General features: G+C 40.8%; 1 protein-coding gene across 3 annotated transcripts; it reads right to left on the bottom strand.

The window, feature by feature from the left end:
• Positions 1 to 3,486: 3,486 nt before the first annotated feature.
• On the bottom strand, positions 3,487 to 17,721 carry dnajc5ga (DnaJ (Hsp40) homolog, subfamily C, member 5 gamma a). 3 transcript variants are annotated; one of them, XM_034527393.1, is made up of 7 exons: positions 17,541 to 17,721; positions 10,009 to 10,136; positions 9,315 to 9,528; positions 8,495 to 8,651; positions 7,019 to 7,200; positions 6,332 to 6,371; positions 3,487 to 6,128 (listed from the first exon to the last, which is right to left on the bottom strand). In XM_034527393.1, the coding sequence occupies exons 2-5, from the start codon at positions 10,125 to 10,127 to the stop codon at positions 7,022 to 7,024; spliced, it is 669 nt and encodes a 222-aa protein (XP_034383284.1). In that variant the 5' UTR covers positions 10,128 to 10,136; positions 17,541 to 17,721; the 3' UTR covers positions 3,487 to 6,128; positions 6,332 to 6,371; positions 7,019 to 7,021. The 3 variants fall into 3 exon arrangements, with proteins under 3 accessions (XP_034383284.1, XP_034383286.1, XP_034383285.1); XM_034527395.1 differs by lacking the exon at positions 17,541 to 17,721 and adding an exon at positions 16,803 to 17,027; XM_034527394.1 differs by lacking the exon at positions 17,541 to 17,721 and adding an exon at positions 10,298 to 10,553.
• Positions 17,722 to 18,355: the final 634 nt, after the last annotated feature.

Below are 18,355 nucleotides of genomic sequence, written 5' to 3'. Positions count from 1 at the left end.
CTTCAGTACAATGTTGAATGCAGGACTTTGTCTTGTAACCTAATATGCCCACCTACCGCTTTACTGCAGGTATTGTATACATTTAATGGGATTAGGAGAAAGATTATAATTATTTCATCTCTATCAAGTACAGCTACCTCGGAGGAAATTAAGGTCTGAGTAATGTTGGGGGTAATCTTTGAGGAGGAGCAATTTTTGTTTGACAATTTCAAATTATTTAATATTTTATTTAAAATTGAAATATTAAATACCAGGAATAAATGACAACAATACAGAGGTCTCTAAGGCTTCATGATAATTGAAACGTTGTCAATATAAATCTGTGTCCCTATCAAAATAAATACAAAGAAGACAATCACCGGATACATCTGCCTTTTATCCTTTTTTTGTGTAGCAGTCCATAAGAAAACTAAAATGTGTTATTGTTAAGAAACAGGCAAATTGGACAGACCTATTGAATGGCTTAATGAACTAACGGATGAATTAAATAATGCATTTGTTTATTGATTAATAAAACTGAAGTAATAAAATGTAATCTTACCAAAACAAAAAGTTAAATTAAGGTCAACAGAGACAAATAGGTCAATGACACAATAATGACGTAATTCATTTGAAATACATCCATCCTATCCAGATTCCGTTTTAAGTCCAACTTCCTCCACATTGTGACCCAGAGACACTTTCACCTCCCGTCTCTGCCCTCTGACCTTTGTCAGCTTCCTGAGAAGTGGGTAGATAGCAGCGAGGTCAGCTTCCCAGCGGCCAAACCCACAAGGTATTTTATAATCCACAGAATGGAGTCGGCTAAATAGACTAAGCTATTAATGGGATTACTAGACTATTTATAGGCTCGGCTGCTGCAGAGTAAGCTAGACTTACAAACAGCTATTCATGCATCTCTACTACCAGATTCTTTTTCCTCTTATTTTGTACAGTTTATCCTTGTGCGTCAGTGCGCAAACTCTTTATGTTCTATATATTTTTCTAATCATCAACGGATCCCACGAAGTGATCAAACGCATCAGCGAAAGTATTTTCGTCCGCCGTCATTGAGCTCCATTCTCCAAAAAAACTATGACAAACACATCAATGAGCCACACTGTTGCTCCGGGTGACATGTTCCCTTGTTTATTGTGACTCAATGCCCCGTTAACCTTCCCGCTGGCCCAAAAACTTACTAGAGCACCAAATGTGTAATTATTTGCAGCTAAAAATAGTCCCCAACCTATTCACCATTTCCTCCTGTTTGAGTAACATTGAGCTGTGAGAAGAAACGACTGACTATTGAACATGCGTCATGCAAATAAATGACTAACTAAGAGACAAGAAGTTATAAAATCCCCCTTTATTATTTGGTTGAATTTTATATTAACTCATCTACAGATCGTCCACACGGAACCACAACAGTCAGCCCCCCCAAAAGAAAAACCCATAATTGATAAAAAAAAATGTCTTTGTCATGTTGATCTGGTCAATTTAATAGTTTCTCGTCACTCTTCGGAGAAACACAGCAATTCTGGTCGATTGTCCCACGTGTCAGTCGAGTAACGACAACACGGATCTAAACTCCATTGATACAGAACGTTAGCTCCATGCTACCGGTTTTAAAGCATAAGCATGAGTTTCTATGGGCGAACACAGTGTATGCTATCAGGTTAGCACAAAACATTCAACCCGGGACTTTAGTAGACACACTAATGACTTTTAGAGTCTGCGCTCATCATTTTACAGCCAAGTTGAATGCCCTTTTAGTAATATAACATTTAAATTATGGTATTTCTATGTGACAAATTTAAAAAAACCATAAAAATGCATGTACACTGTTAAAACAGACATTAATTCATTACACGTCTCCACTCACAAAAAGGAATTTTGTCAGCTCAGTTGCTGTTTTTTTTACGAGTTATTTACAACAATTACAAAAATAATAAATAATGCCTTCTTTCCGTGCGCCATGGCCTCATTGCTTTAACACTTTTGATTTGAGAAGAACCGGAGAACCGGAGAACTTGCAAGTTTGATGGTTCTTCTGTGCGAGACGCAGGCGGAGCCAAAATAAAGCCGTGGAGGTCTGAGCTGGTTTAACTACATTTTGCAATTCACCAAAATGAAACAGTTCTCAGTTGCTGGTTCCACATGTAGGTCGACATTATTTTATTGCAGTTCACCAGGCAATATTAATATTAAGGAGTTTTAGCAGCTGAGATTGACAGACACACTACGGCCTTTGTTTATTGTGGGAGAAAAACTAAAAGGAATACCCTTTAAAGTTTCACCCTGCCACCGGAAAGCAAGAACATTTAGTTAAAAGATTTGGAAATAAATTCACCTACAAGCAACACGACTCCGCACAACACAACAATTCTCAACAGCACATCAACTTATCCACCAGAGTAAACGAGCTTTAAAGTTTTGAATGTTATTAATCAAGACATGGCAACAAAATGTGTGTTGGCTAAGAACTTGTTTCACAAAGCATTAAAAAAAAACATTTTCATCTATAAGTCTGATTTAAAGGAATATGTGCCGGATTATTTTCTTAGTCAGGAGCAGTAACTCTCTCATAGAACAATGAATAAGTATATTTCTAAAAAAATTTTAAACTTTTTTTCCTCATCCATATTTTTTTTAACTTCAGATATGTAATACACGAGCATGTGTCAGTGTCCACAGCGTCATTTCAGATTGATGGTGCGTTCAAGGCAATGAAACTAATTTTGATGAGGAATGAAAACAAAACAAAAAAGCTTGCAAAAAATGATGTTACAATTAATAATCCCCATGCTCCAGAGGTAAAGTACGTCAAACTGATCAAAGTGGCAAGTAGTTAAATATGAAACTTGGATCTGAAAGTATGCATCAACTAGAGCAAACGTTACTCGATACCATTCACATGATATTGACGGGTGAACAGTATCGAGGTGGACTTCACATGGAACACAGCCATGAGGAATTAGAGCGACCGACTAATTGGGCTCAATAAAAACACAGGTTTGGGGTTAATAAGACTCTTCGCCTCTCTCAATAGCCCTATATGTACAGATCAGTAACAATACAATTCAGAAATTCAATCTCGATAACATCCGTCAATACCTCAACGAGGGACCCTCAAGTGACATGAGCTGAAACCGTCAGTCAGTTATTCCATCGACAGAAAGCAGAAACGTGAAGGCGTCCCGTCGGGCTCTGGGAAACTGGTGGTGGCCAATCTGCTGGCGTCACATAGACAAAGCGATGAATCAAGAGAAGTTATTATTCGCTGCAGCTAGGGATGGGATATAGGCTTGTGATCGCAGATCTGAATAACATTCACAATAAGTGGATTGTTGGGAATTTCCATTATGGGGATATTTGTGAAGATCCTCACGGGTGTCTTTGAGCTCGGTATCAAGTGAAAAACAAGAGCCTGATTAAAAAAAAAAAAATATATATATATATATATATATATAAGAATTATTATGTAAGAAAAAACAGACTCACACAATGTTGCTATTACTTTTTTATCTTTTATTTATTGATGCAGGCGTACCTTAAAATTGATCTTTTCTAAGATTGGGGATTTTTTTCATCGGTTCTTGACAATATCCTAGGTAAAGTGATTGCAGTATGTTTAAGTGCCATTTAAAAAGTGGTAAGCACATTTTGATGATTATTGGAAAAGATTTGTCACTTTGGTTCAGGAAAACCTTGACATTAAATTCCAATATTGTCCCATGACTAGCTGCAGCACCAACGTTGACCATGCAGATTAAACTGCTCTGAAAAAGTGCCTGTGACTGATGGGTGAGATTGCTCCTCTCTAACTAGACCATAATCCCCCTCCCCCCCCCCAAAAAAAGGGGAAAATGTCAAATAAAAGTGAGCTAAAAGATTGAGTGAACATGTAAAGTGTATAACAAAAAAAAAGACGAAAAAAAGAAAGTGTGCGTGTGAAACTTTTTGCTAAAGTCAGGATCATCTCTGGTGGCTGTTGTCACCGTGCAGCTGAAACACTGATCCAGATTCACTAAAGGGTTTGCACAGGGAGGAGCAATAAATACACAAATGAGACAGCCATGCCAGCCAAGAGCAGAACTAAGGACTGAAGCCTCTTCTCACGGCCATGTACCCGTGTGTGTTTTCGCTGTATTTACAGATGATTTCTCCCCCAACAGCTACAAACAGTCATCAAAATGTTGCATCAATAGTCGTCTGTTCCGTCCCTGCTGCACTTATTGTTGAAGGCACAGCACTGTCGCCATGGAAGCAGAGGAAGAGGCCATCTCAACTGTGAAAAGGAACTGTATGGTGCAAAGAAGCACCACTTGATAAATAAACTAAAATAGATAAAAGATAAGAAAAGGAGGGACGATTGCTTTCTCAGTGAACTTTTTTCAAGGGCCACAAATTAATCTGCAGCCCATTATGTGAATTCGAGGAATGGATGAAAATGCAATTGAGGCGCAATGAAGTCAGAAGATTGCCCTTACAATGCAGTCTTAGTGAATCTGGATTTGAGTTTACGGTTCATCAAGTAACTTAAGAGCTGACGGTTTCTGTTGTTCCGGAAGTAAGGGGTAAACTAAAACCTTGGACTGAGGTTAAAACCACTTGAAATGGTAACAGACCCGCTTCGCAAGGTGCACAGACCCAAACGTGGACTATAAAAACCACTTTGACAACGTGAACTGTGGCAGACTGTCGTGGGTTGGCGGGCTACATGGAGCTGTTGGCTTAGTAGTTTGACTGCAACACAAGAAGGAGCGCAACCACCAAACAAAACATAATCAATAGAAATGTGGTTATCTTCCACCGTATGGCATCTCTGTCCGTGTCCATTTTAATCAATAGATTACACCGGGGGTTAGATTAGTATTTTTTAAAGCCCATGGTTGCACACAATGACATAAGCGCTGGTATATATACATATATACCCGTGTGTGTGTGTGTGGGGGGGGGGAATGTGTATGAGTGTGTAACCAGAATCTGCATGTCATGTTTATGGTTTGGGTGTGGACTGTATTCCAGTGCTGTACAGGGGGGGGGAGGGAGGAGGGGCATGCATTCGGGAAAGAAATGCATGCACGTCGGGGAGGAAAGCCTCGACGCTGCTCCCGATCCAGGCTCTACACCTTCAGTTCCGGGTTTTGGCTCAGACATTTAACATCGAAGACATCCTCTGTCAGTCACTTCTGCTGAGTCACATCTCCTCTGTTCCCCCTCCTCGCGGTTGTGCGTTCATGTGACATGTAGTAGGGTCCCACCGATTGAAAACGTTGCTCCTTCAGTCCTCCGTCGAAAGAAGAATATTTCAAACCGCCACACGTGGCATCTTGAGCTTGTTCGAAAGGAACGTTAAGAGGGCGTTAATGCAATATTTAACTGAACGCGACTGCTTGTTGAAACGAGACTGAAGGACGAGGAAACGAGAAAAACGGTCCTCCACACCTACGTTGCAGTGCAGCAGTCACAAGTGGCATCCAAAACATCCTTCTCTTTAACTTGGAGGACAACTCCAAAACTAGTTAAAAAGGAGAGAAATGTATATTTAAAAAAAAAAAAAAAAAAAGTCTAAAATGGAGGGAGACACAAGGGCGGTTAGGAGGGAGATAATTCCAGTCCTAGTCTGAATAGCAGATACATAATGAGGATCACCCGTCCATGATGTTGTTTGCCCTTGTATCTCACTGGTTTTGCCATCTTGCAGCTCAGTCCTCACTGGTAGTTATGGGATGACGACAACAGATTGGTGAGGAATCCGGGCATGTCGCAAAGCTTAGTCTTGGATGACTGAAACGGTTGGCAAGACCACATCCAGCCCAGGCTAGGCTAAAAGTATGTAGCAAGCTGGAAGGAGAAAGGGGACTAACATTTTCAGTGAGGATATTAGCACTTTCGGAACCCAGCAAGTAGTTTAATTTGCATGAATACCCCCTCCATAACTTGAGTTCCATTTTGGGGGGCAAGGGGGGATTGATGTGGTGGACAAGAGCCTTTAGGTGCCCACTTTACAGGTGTTTTCCAGGGGGTAGATCAGGTGGCTTGAGGGGTCCGGATTGAGGTGTGGGCCTGGGCCGGCTGGTGGCTTTGGGCTGGTTGATCTCTGGCAGCAGTCGAATGTGGCTGGATCATCGTAGGGGCTTGAATGGCTGAAAGAGGGAGAGAGAGGAAGAGTCAAACAGGGATCCAGACACAACCAGGCCGACACCGTTTTCTAACGTACAGCTTTACAACATCGTCTCTTGGTCGTCCACACAAAAGGTACAACAAGAGCAGGTCTCGCTATAGCTTATTCTACCTGCGTGATGCTTCACTCTGCATAAAACAAATGAGAACAAAAAAAACAACCTACCTGCTTCCCCTAGTTGAGGCCCATTTGCACTGTCACTATCCTGCGGGAGGAAAGTACCCACGTTACCCTCTATATCATACATGCCATTAAAGCAACGTTCAAATCAAAATCCTCATCTGATCAATGCAGCTACGGTTTTAAACCGTAACTTGGCAGAAAAAAAAAGTTACAGCCAGTAAAATAATTAAATTCTGAACAAATCCGGTTGTGTAATTAACTAGAAGTGGACATGCAGTGCTATCATTTTTGCATAAAATATCTGAGAAATATAACTAAATAAAATCTCATAGAACAGGCATCTTCAGGTTCTGTTTCTACATGATGCAAGCTTACCATCGAAGGAGTCAAAAACAGGTAGTACAAAATGAGACCTTAGTACACACAATAGTAAAGTAAAAAAAAAGAAGAGAGGCAGACACTACAGTAATTGATTAATCTTCTGGCAGCAATTCAAGCAAACAGTACAGTGACTTAGTGCAACACTGATGACAAGTGTATGGAAACAACATGCAGGTTAAGAGACGGCGTGGCATGATGAATGCAACAGTGCAGTGGTGAGTGACAGCACGAGTGGTTTTGCTACGGATGAGTGAAGGAAGCGATGAGCCACGTGCACCCAGACAGGCAGCTGACAAGCAACACCAGGGGAGACAATGTGGCGGATGAATGAGACGAGGCGGCTCTTACGAGTCATTTCGACTCTGGTAGGGTCTCTCCGGGGTTTTCTTCCCCCGCTGGACTGGCTAAGGTCGGCGACTGGGGCTCGGGGGGAGGCATGGGCAGTGGCATTGGGATGGGCTGCTGACTCTGGCCTTCTGGGCTTTCTGGACCCAGACTAGATTTGGGCTGGCCTATGATTACTGTGTAACCTGTTGGATTGGAGCATGAACACACACACACACACACACACACACACACCAATCCTGCAGAGTGAGAGCATGTTCAATTCACTGGTGAGGTTAGTTTACGGTCATCCTACAGATGTCGTTCCAATATTATTGGTTATAAAGCTAAGCTACATCCACACCAACACATCTTTGCTTAAAAAAACAAAAAAAACATGTACATTTCCTTCCTGCGTTTACACCTGGCGTCCACACGACTCAGGCACTTTTTGAACCCTTTAGACAGACGCGCATGTTTTAGGGGTCGGTGTTTTAGTAGACACCTACATTCGCTATTTTGATTGGGCCTCATCAGACGTGTGCTTCCCTGCCGTTTCGGTATTTAAAATGCCCTTTTCAAACTAACAAGTAACAGTGTGGCTGCAGCCTTAGTCAGTCATGGTACTGTGACATTACTGGATTTAAAGAAAGATAATGTGAGTTTTGAAAGAGGAAAATAATCTTTCAATAAAATGCACCCTTTACTGTCCAACCGTAACACCTGAGGCTGTGGACAGCATTCTCCCTTTAAAACAGCGTGTGGAGCTACTGACACAGAAACTAAAGTGTCCCTCATTCTCATGCTGCTCGCTCCACCTTAAAACAACTGGAAGCACTTCCCTCGTCTCAAAGTCAATGGGTTTCCGGTGGGATTGCTGAAATAAGGTCCGAAGAGATTTTAACGTTTTGTTCTACTACATCAAATACTTTGGTAAATAACCCTGTTGTGAATTTTGCAGCTTTTACACGTCTTAGAAAAAAAAAGACGGCTGCTAACAAGTGGCTAAATCAGACTACCCAACTAAACGAGTTGTGTGAGAATTCATAAACGGATGTTTTTAATATAGTTTTACTGTTTATTAAAAGGCGGCCCCTAATTCTATTCAAGACTTTTCTTCATTTTTGGAATTATTCTTTTGCCATAGAGGCATGGAAGACAAACAATAAGACTTCAAGTTACCACAGGCGGAGTAATTGATATACAAACAGTCATTTTGTGGGTTACGTGTTCTTTTAACTGATCAGGTATGAGGTGTGTTGAATGCACCATGGTTAAAAGGTCCTCATACCCTGCCTGTGTCAAACTTGATCCAAAGAGAGCGTGTAGTCTCCTACGTGTACTATGAACAATAGTTCATCACAAAGCTAAATGCTACACAACAATCTATGAAAAGAATACAGAAAAAAAAAATACCAGAAAGAACATATTTACAACGTCCACGTTCTCAAGACCCGAGAGCCTGCATCATGACGATGTGAAACCCCCCCACCCCCTCACCTCCGTCCTGCTCCGCTTTGATTTGGGCCTCCAGGTCTTCAGGGTTGACGTACTGGTAGTTCTCATCGTCGTCCGGTGGTTTACACTTCCCGCAGCAGAAACAGCAGCAGCAGCAACAGCAGCAGCAGGTGAACATTGTGCAGCACAGTACCAGACCCTGCAGGAATCAACAGAACAACACATCACAACTATTTACATGAGCGCAAACAGGAGGATCAAATAGGACCGTCTTTATCTCCAAATCATTAACGCTGCACAGTTCAAACTTGTAACACTTTATTCAACCCTTTTGTACGGGCATACTAAGGACTCATGAACGTGTGAGAGCTATATTAAGATAAGAGGTGTTGGTATCTGATAATCTTAACAGTTGGTAAGAGATAAGAGAAAAGATTCATCCGTTAGTCCCATTTTGAAATGTTGTGATCGGATTCTGACACAAGAAATGTTTCATAACGTTTCAAAATTTACTAGAACTAATTGTAGAGGAAAAGAACAGAGCCATCCCACAATAAAATATGCAACAGGATAAACTATGGCTGAACGCAGGTTTCAGACAACGGGAACGGTGGCCTATAGCCCTGATTGTACAGGTGTTACTGTTATTGTTGGCCACTACAATAACAATACCGTTCAAAGATATGGAATCAGCTGTTACATATTTATGTTTTTCTTACTTCCGTCAATAAGAACTAGTACTTCTAGTTCAAATCTGCATATATTTTCATAATCGTGCAGCTCCAAGCGGAATAGATCGGAAAGATTATTTTCCTCTACACCGGTTGCACTTTAAAAGCCGTAAACAAACCACAGTACAAACCTTAAACCACCATTTGGACATGAGGAAGTAATATTTGACGCTCTCCTCGCCGAACTGTTCAGACACGTAAAGGCCCATGGAGCCATACTCGTTGTAGATCTTCCTCTTGGTTTCATCATTTAGAATAGAGTTGGCGTTGTTAATCTCCTTGAACTTTTCCGCTGCCTCTGGGTTGTCCGGGTTCTTATCCGGATGGTACTTCAACGCTAGCTTCCTGACAGGAGAGAGGAGGAGCACACAGGAAATCAAAGGACGCAGAGCAGATGTGGAAAAGTGTTTAAGTAAGGGGGAGGAGGAGGAGGATTTGATGTATTTTAGGATATTTTCATCTACACTTCGTTAATGATTAGCAATTAGCACATTGTTTATCACAGTAATTTGAATGGCTAGTACATAGGAGGGTTTTTTTTTTAAACAAGTTATGCCACATGGAACATGGTTCCTCCGCCCACGTCAAAGTCACAATAAAGATTATTGCTCTTTAGCAACAACTGGTGGAGGAATGTCCCAGAGTAATCGGACCACCTATGGAGGCGGTGTTTACCAACACTATCGGGAACAGGATTACACCAATTTAGGCAAAGGATTTAGGAAATGCCCCACAGTAATAATTACAATGTGGTTAGCCTGCCTGAATCCTTTGAGGAGGCAAATGGAGTAACAATTCAGATTATTGCCGGTTCAGACTGCTTACCTGTATGCTTTCTTGATGTCCTCGGCTGTCGCTCCTTTCTCCAGCCCTAGCACCTTGTACACACTCTCCCCAGCGGTGGACATCTTCCTTTGGGGGCGGGAGGGGTTTGGTTCAGCCATGGCTCACCTCTGTTATTAGGAGGGAGAAAAGAAAAGTAACAGAGTAAGAGGGAGTCAAAACAATTATTTGAAGATGATGAAATTGTAGTCAACGTAAAGGGATTAAAAGATCATGAATCAAGATTCAACCCAAAACACTTTGTTTTTAACTTCCCGGCACTACTGTTTACCGAAGGAGCGTCCTAGCGTGTGTAGAACTGCTCAGTGCATGAAGTCAGGACCGAGGACAGGCGTCAGAACATTTGCATCTCTCCGTTCTCAGCTACTAAGGATGCCATAGCGCTGCAACACTTGTATTTGTTAATTAAAAAGGCCTTCATTGTAAGGATTTACTGATGCTACCGTGTTGTTGGTAGTGTTCTTTGACAATGAATCAAAAAACTATTTCCCCCAAAAGGTCTCGCCGTTTCCATGGCTCAATTTTAAAAGTGTGTTCCCCCACAGCTGAGGTCTTTGGCGTTTTGTTTTCGCTTCAGCGGCCAAGGTGAACTGAAGCGTGGCGCTCACTGCTGTGCCTGTGTAATTAAAATGTATAAATATAGAACGTGCCGACGAAATGTTGTTGATGGCCTACATTTACAAAAGAAATTATAATCTGAAAATAATAATAAATATATGTATATAATTTAATGCGAACCCAATATCTAACCAAACAAACGAATAGTCCAATATTCTCATATGGGTGAGCTCATTGGTTTATAGCCAAATTAGATGGCAGTATTATGGGGTGGGGGGATTTCTCCCATATGTCAATCTCAAAAGCCTCATGCACAATGCAGGTCATCTCCATCTCTTGTCCTTTTTAGGGTCTTTAAACAACACTCGACACCCATTTTAGACTTGAGTGAGGTATAACGTCCTTGGGTTTAGGCGTACCAATCCAAAACACTTTTTACATTATCACCATTGTTTCATAAGTGGAGTAAAATAATTACTGTGATGTTAAATAGCGTGGAACTAGTGTTTCACAATTACAAATGGACAAAAGAGCTTATGATCAAACTATGGCTACTGTACAATTACAACACCCCCCCCTCCTGACGTTTACTAAGCCACGCCAATAATGCCGGGTTGTTGACCAAAGAAGATTACATTTTGCTGATCTTGCAAATTAACCGTCCGAGTCCCTGTCAGAGGAGGCTAATGTCCTGGTCACCCTGGTCACCCTGGTCACCCTGGTCACCCTGGTCACCCTGGTCACCCTGGTCACCCTGGTCACCCTGGTCACCCTGGTCACACACACACACACACACACACACACACACACACACACACACACACACACACACACACACACACACACACACACACACACACACACACACACACACACACACACACACACACACACACACACACACACACACACACACACACACACACACACACACACACACACACACACACACACACACACACACACACACACACACACACACACACACACACACACACACACACACACACACACACACACACACACACACACACACACACACACACACACACACACACACACACACACACACACACACACACACACACACACACACACACACACACACACACACACACACACACACACACACACACACACACACACACACACACACACACACACATTATACTATTGTGTTTCTCATTAAGCCTTTGCATTGCAGCATCCATTAGACTTCCAGGGTGAAAGTAAAGACATTGATATAGGGATAAAGAATAAGACTAATAAGATGTTTATTCGCGCAGGACTAGTATTATCAGAAATGACTTCTGCCATATGGTAGGCAATTTGGATTTTATTTATTTTAGATAATACAAAGTGGGCAGATTTGCAGAGGATTACAAACTCAGATGACCTTTGCAGTTATTACAAATCCCCAGCTAATGCTAGAGCTGTGTGAACTGTGGGCTTTTGTTATTTCAGCTAAGCATTCTGTAGTTGTCTGCTCTCGTTGTGAAGACGTGACACATTTATGTTATTAAAAAGGTATACTTCACCCTCAAAAGGACCATTTGTATATCAATTACTCATTGCGTGTTACCTTTGTGTACCCAAACACACGCATCCTTAACAAAACCATTCTACTTGGAACATTACAACCTAATTCGGACTTACACAAACAAGTAGCAAGCTTGCGTAAGAGTGAACATTTGGATGTTTTGCTGTTGTTAATGGTGCCCAAAAAAAGAGTTTGTTTCCTTGTATTTATTCTTTTGAGATAATGTTCAATGTAGTAGACTGCAGTTGGATTGGAAAAGGATGGAATGGGATTAGATTAATTGGTTTATTGGGTTACTCTTAAATTGATTAGTCTACAAAATGCAAAGACAAATGTGGAAAATGGTCACAATTTCAAAGAGTGACGTAGAAAACGGCTTCACGTTGCATGTTTTGGACTTTGTTTTCATCCCCCATTTCAATAATGGTATTAACTATGTATTTTCTATCTATAAACATTTCATTTTTTACAGATTTTCTATATCATATTAAACTGAATATCTTTGGGTTTTTGGAAGGACAAACATGACATTTTAATCACCTTGGACTTTGAGAAACTTGAATGAACATATTTCACTATTTTATGACATAATAAAGACCAAACGATTAATCTGGAAAATAATTGGCAGATGAATTGATAATGAAAATAATCGTAGAGCTACTTATAAACATCAATATAATAATATGAAGCTACCGACATCATAAAACACGTGGGACTTAATAGCCACATCGTTAACTTGAGGGGTTAGTAGGCGCTAAAAGGCGTACACGAAGGATGAAGGAACGGTCATAGCAACCACAGAAAGTATACGCATCCATAATTATGGGGTCAACAGTGCTGCCACTAGCTTAACGTTAAGTTCAACATGAACTCGGTACATTCTGTTTGTAAGATTTCAGTTTCAGCGAGGTATAGGCTGTTTTACTACCACATCATTCTGTGTTTTCTCAGCAATCACACATACAAATAACATGCTCACATCCAAAACCATTAACAACAACATCCCAATCCTGAGGGCATCTGGGAAGAAATCAACACTCGCTGTAGCGCTGCAGGAAAAATAAAATAAAAAGCAGCTTTGCATTTGTTGTCTCATGTTGGGGGAAGAACTCAAGTTAAGCTTCACACTACCATCACACATTAGTAATTGTAAAAGACGGTACTAGTTACAATAACTATATCTTTAAAGTCTCAAAATAAACACAAATTATTCTGTCAACAAGAACGAGAGCTGAAAAGATAAGAAACTATTTTGATAACCAGGTAGTGTTTTTTCCACAAGCATCGGAAACCAACAAACATTGAAGGTTTCCAATGCTTCTCAAAAAGTTAGGATTAGTGGGCTCTTGATTTGAAATAAACACTGCAAAGAGATCAAAAAGGCCAATATCTCTGTCAACCATGGACACGCTGCAGGACCAGATGGCACGCCCGCTGAAGCCAAGAAAGCTGATGTAAACACTCCAAATTCTCCAAACATGCTGCGCAAACCGTGGGCAGTCGGTCAGGAGAGAGCAGTTCAATAGAAGAGGCCTCAGCTTTCTACATAAACCTGCAAGACCTCCGGGCAAGAGAAGTCTGCACCGATCAATCTCTCACACTGGAGCGATCGATGGAGGGTCACTGAGCCAACTCTATTAGGTTAATTAGCTAACTGCAGTCGCTGCGGTGCAGACTGTAAAAAAAAGAAAGAAGAAATAAAAACCTGCTTTGCGTGTACGCAAATGGTGCTCCTTTATCACGCTAAAAAGGACCTAGGAAGCACAACACATTTCCACCAGCACGAGCACAGGCGCTAAAACTGAAGACGCAACAGGAGTCTTTTGTCTTTCTTTAAAAATAGTTAAACTGGGGCTCTTTTGTACTCCGAGTTTTTTTTTTTTTTTAGCTGAAAGGCACAAAATGAGGGAGGCAAAGTACATGTATGCGTGTATGAAAAACACACGGGTTTGACAAAACACACGCATATCTATCAATCTACATAGGAAGGTTTAGTATATTCTTAATAAAAAATAAAATGGTTTTCAAGTCATCATGATTTACATATGAACGTTTTTGTAGATTTATATACTTTAAAAGCTTAAACCTCCAGCTTGTTGGATCACCAACAACACACACAGAGGGAGAGTGACTCGGGTAGATGTTCACTCCTCTACACCTTTACATAGCAAAATGTCTGTTTGCTTTTTGAATGCCCTGAATGTGATAAAGAGAACATTTAATGAGATATTTGTTCAACAGAACTCTGATCTTATGATGGATAATATGACTATGACAACTAAAAAAATGGCTTAGCAGAAACATTTAGAAAGTTGATCAAAATCAGTATTACATTATTTTGTTACTCTAGTTGCAATAGTAGGACTAGAAAATATATATATCACCCTGCAGATCAACAACTGTGTGGGCAAAGACACAAAGCAACCTATTATACTACTGGAGTCCATATTCAGTACTTAAATTACCATTTTTAAAAGTTTATTATTAGAACTGAACATCAAAGACACCAAAGTCCTGCTTTGTGCGAATTCAACGAGACATTTCTTTTATTGCTCGAGACAAAAAATGTAAATCACGTGAGGACTGAGGGCAACATTGAGAAAATTCTTTCTCAGCAAAGACAGCAACTCTTAAGAGACTAACACTTTTACTCTTAAAATAGCAGCCTCTTTATTGTTCAAAAATAGCAATAGCTTTCTAAGGTGTGTCACATGTGATAAACAGCCGAGGCCACGAACACAGAGAAAAGTCCATACAACATATCTCTGCCAGACTGTTAAAGAATTATTTGATGACTGCACTGCTCCCCCTCAAACAACTTAATTACAAGCCAAACTGTCTGATATGACAGCAAATATGAGCATTAATTTGAGGAGCTTCAACAATGGGAGAGTTGGAGTGCAAATCAGTGCCCACACGGGAGCAAACAAGCATCACTCCAAATGTAAAAAGAAAATATGTCATGACTATTACTTACAGGTTGCTGTGGGTAAAACGCCCCTTTCATATATATATATATATATATATATATATATATATATATATATATATATATATATATATATATATATATATATATATATATCTCTCTTACAAACAGCTGTCAAATTTACTAAACTGCACTCCATTCAGGATGTTCGACAAATCACTGGATTTGTGATTGTAAAAAGGTGACATTTACATAGAGCTATGTATAGCATAGCATGGTGGAGATTCAGATGAGCCCTTCAGGCAGACTTCCCTTTCAGTCTGTGTGGACATATCCCACCTCCATCACCAGCAGACTCTAATCCCCCTAACCATGACTAACTACTGCTGCATAGGTTTATGATATATATTTTTTAAAACACACAACCTCTCCTTGTATTGAATCGTCAAAATGTGTGGGGATAACAGCTGTCTGCGGTAAAGGCTTCCGCTTAATTCGGACAGCTAAGACACCGGTTTCATAACTTCTAAAACACGCCGTGCTGAAAGTAAAATGAATCGCTGTTGCAAAATATTCACTTAAATTGGGTCAGGCACATTCATTTGATGTCATGTCAGGAAAGATACCAGATCTCTTAAAGTGGAGGAGTAACTTAGACTATCTCATTTGAATCTCAACTTCTGACAGAGCAGGCTAATGGCATCGTTTAGAACGTGAATAATCCGACTGATAGGACTTGGAGGCAGCGCAGGCTGGGAGAAAGACTTGAATCCATAATTAGGTAATTAGATCGAGCTTCTTGAATGTACACATACGACCTGCAGTCGAGGAGCCCCATTCTGGCAGAGCAGATGCCGGCCATAACGTTGGGGCAATGTTGTGGTTTTCCTCAAGTTTCACAAGTGCAGAGGTGGAAGAAGTATCAATAGCACTCTGTAGCACTCTGAGATTCTTGGATGAAGAGTGCCTTACAAATAGAATGCATTATTATTAGATTTTACTCAAAAGTAAGATTACTCTGTTCCAATTCAAATTCCAGAAATGTCAACGTTTTACTTGAGAATAAAATAACAAAAGTATTAGCATAAGATATGTTACCAGGATAAAGTTTATTATTTGAATATTATTGATGCATCAATCGGTACATCACAGTAAATGCAGGGTTCATTTGAATTAATTTCTATAAATCTTACTTTGTATTCCGATGGGTACTTTGTGAACTTGCCCCTCGGGATCTGTCTTGATTGATACAATAACATATTTGTTGATCGTAGCTTGTATTATTACATCATAATCTGCAAAGTAACACCAGTGATCAGCTAATATGTAGTGAAGTAAAAAGTACAATATTTCCCTCTGAGTTGTAGTGGAGGAAAAGTATAAAGTAGCAGAAAACGGAAACACTCAAGTTAAGTGCTAACGCCCCAACATTGTACTTCCGTAAAGTATGAGAGTACTTTCTTTTTAGACCATGGCAACCAAATGAAAAAGCACAACTTCCCAGACAGATGACTTGAAGTAATTACGGGCTGGTGTTTTAGGGATAATGTGTCCGGTATGACAGAAGGAGGAACGCCGCGTGATGGTCGTCAGTGTGTCCTTGTGGAGCCCTAATCCCTCGCTAATCTCCCTGCACATGGATAACTACTTCCTATGTCACACCCAGTCATTCATACTTAAACGTCACAGGGAAACATTTGTACAGTTTAAAGATGCGTATTCCTCGTGAAACGCTCTCGTCCGGCTTACCTAATCATCATCATCATCCTCCTCCTCATCATCATCCAAATAAAGTGGCATGTGGGCCCCGGTGCCGAGCTAGCCGTTAGCGACACTAAACGTGAAGACGACGCCAGAGACATGTCGCCACAAAGTAGTTTATCAATGACTTCATTAAGAAATGTACTACAATGTCAGATGGTACTCGTGGTCCTTTATATCGGGCTACCTGCTAGCCACAAGTAGCCACCCGACGTCGCTGTAGCGTGGAGACAAAGATGCACTAAACTGCATATACGTTATATTAATGTGCAGTTTCCTTCCTTGTGTGTCTGTGCAACGAGAACATTGTCACACCGTCGCTGCAGGGTTTCTATGCATTAGCCAACGTTACGTTTCAGCGCACACCAAACGCGTGCATGCAGCATTTTTTTGGGGAGGGTATCATCAGAAGCAGCGCAAATCCTTATTAGCAGTCGTTCACAACTGTGCTGGTCGCCACCGCCCTCCCGTTGAGAAGTGCAACACTTCATAAAACACAGTCCATGTGGTGTTTTGACAGACGTCTCCAACGGGAAAGTGCTTCCTGTGGTTTTCAAAGACACCGAGAAACGATGTATAAGCTCGCGCTTCGCTGCCTTTGTCGAGAATCAACTCAACCCTTAAATTGCCAGATTTCTGAATAGAGTTTGGCCTACGCGAGCATGACAGCTACCCACGGTTAGCTAACCTCATGCTAGCTGGTTAAGTGCTGCCAGAACGCCTTACCTTGTGCAAACTGAACACTGTATCTCGCTGTACGGTTAACTGGAGCATAGAGGCATCCGGTTTGATGTCTTAACTCCCTCGTAAAGGCTCACTTTAGCCCGGTGCAGAGATGTGATACGCTGCTGTGGCCGCCGGGTCGCCTCTTCATGTATGGTTCTCTTCTCAAGCGGGCACATGCGCTGTGATTGGCTGATTCCTCCTTCCAGGGAAGGGGATGTTGCTTTCAAAGGTTTCCTTCAAAATCCACTTTTAGACCATTTAAAGCTGATAATGAAATCAGATTTCTACTTATTTCTCAAATTAATTATTTCCGATCCGAAATGCTGCAGAAAAATAATACAAATAGATAGAGGGGGCATCCAGGATGTTGTAATAAACGCTTCACATGCATTGTTGACCATAAGCTGCATATTTCAGCACTTTCGAGAGGAAATTAGCCTGTGCCTCTTCAAATATGCACATTGAACAAATAAATAATGAAAACAGAAACGCACATGATTTCTATAGTATGCCAGACAATAACATGGAAGTGCAGGGAATCAAGGTGTATTCATAAATATTTTAGCAGCTCCAGTATTTTACAGGATCCAAATAAGATTAATTTCAGTTCTCGTAATCTCGTTTTGTCTCGATATTCAAAACATTGCCGAGTCATACATGCACCCTTGTGAATTAAATTGAATATATTTTTTTCAATAGTTCTTGAATGCAGCAGCCAGTTTAAATAATCTCTTGCTTTGACAATTTCTCTTCCAACTTTACTGTCTATGCACATTCACATTTTTAGGTTTGTATTACACAGTATGAAATTCTTT

The sequence above is a fragment of the Cyclopterus lumpus genome, chromosome 24, assembly GCF_009769545.1.
Source record: "Cyclopterus lumpus isolate fCycLum1 chromosome 24, fCycLum1.pri, whole genome shotgun sequence".
In the NCBI taxonomy this organism is placed as follows: domain Eukaryota; kingdom Metazoa; phylum Chordata; class Actinopteri; order Perciformes; family Cyclopteridae; genus Cyclopterus; species Cyclopterus lumpus.
Note: the sequence above shows the minus strand (reverse complement) of the source record. Positions and strands in the feature narration are given on the sequence as shown.

What these genes read in the sequence shown, in the direction of transcription:
- dnajc5ga (XM_034527393.1), bottom strand. Translation starts at nt 10,127, where the DNA reads ATGGCTGAACCAAACCCCTCCCGCCCCCAAAGGAAGATGTCCACCGCT. An exon ending in GACATCAAGAAAGCATACAG is followed by an intron (nt 9,529 to 10,008) that starts GTAAGCAGTCTG and finishes CTCTCCTGTCAG; the next exon opens with GAAGCTAGCGTTGAAGTACC. An exon ending in TGTCCAAATGGTGGTTTAAG is followed by an intron (nt 8,652 to 9,314) that starts GTTTGTACTGTG and finishes TGATTCCTGCAG; the next exon opens with GGTCTGGTACTGTGCTGCAC.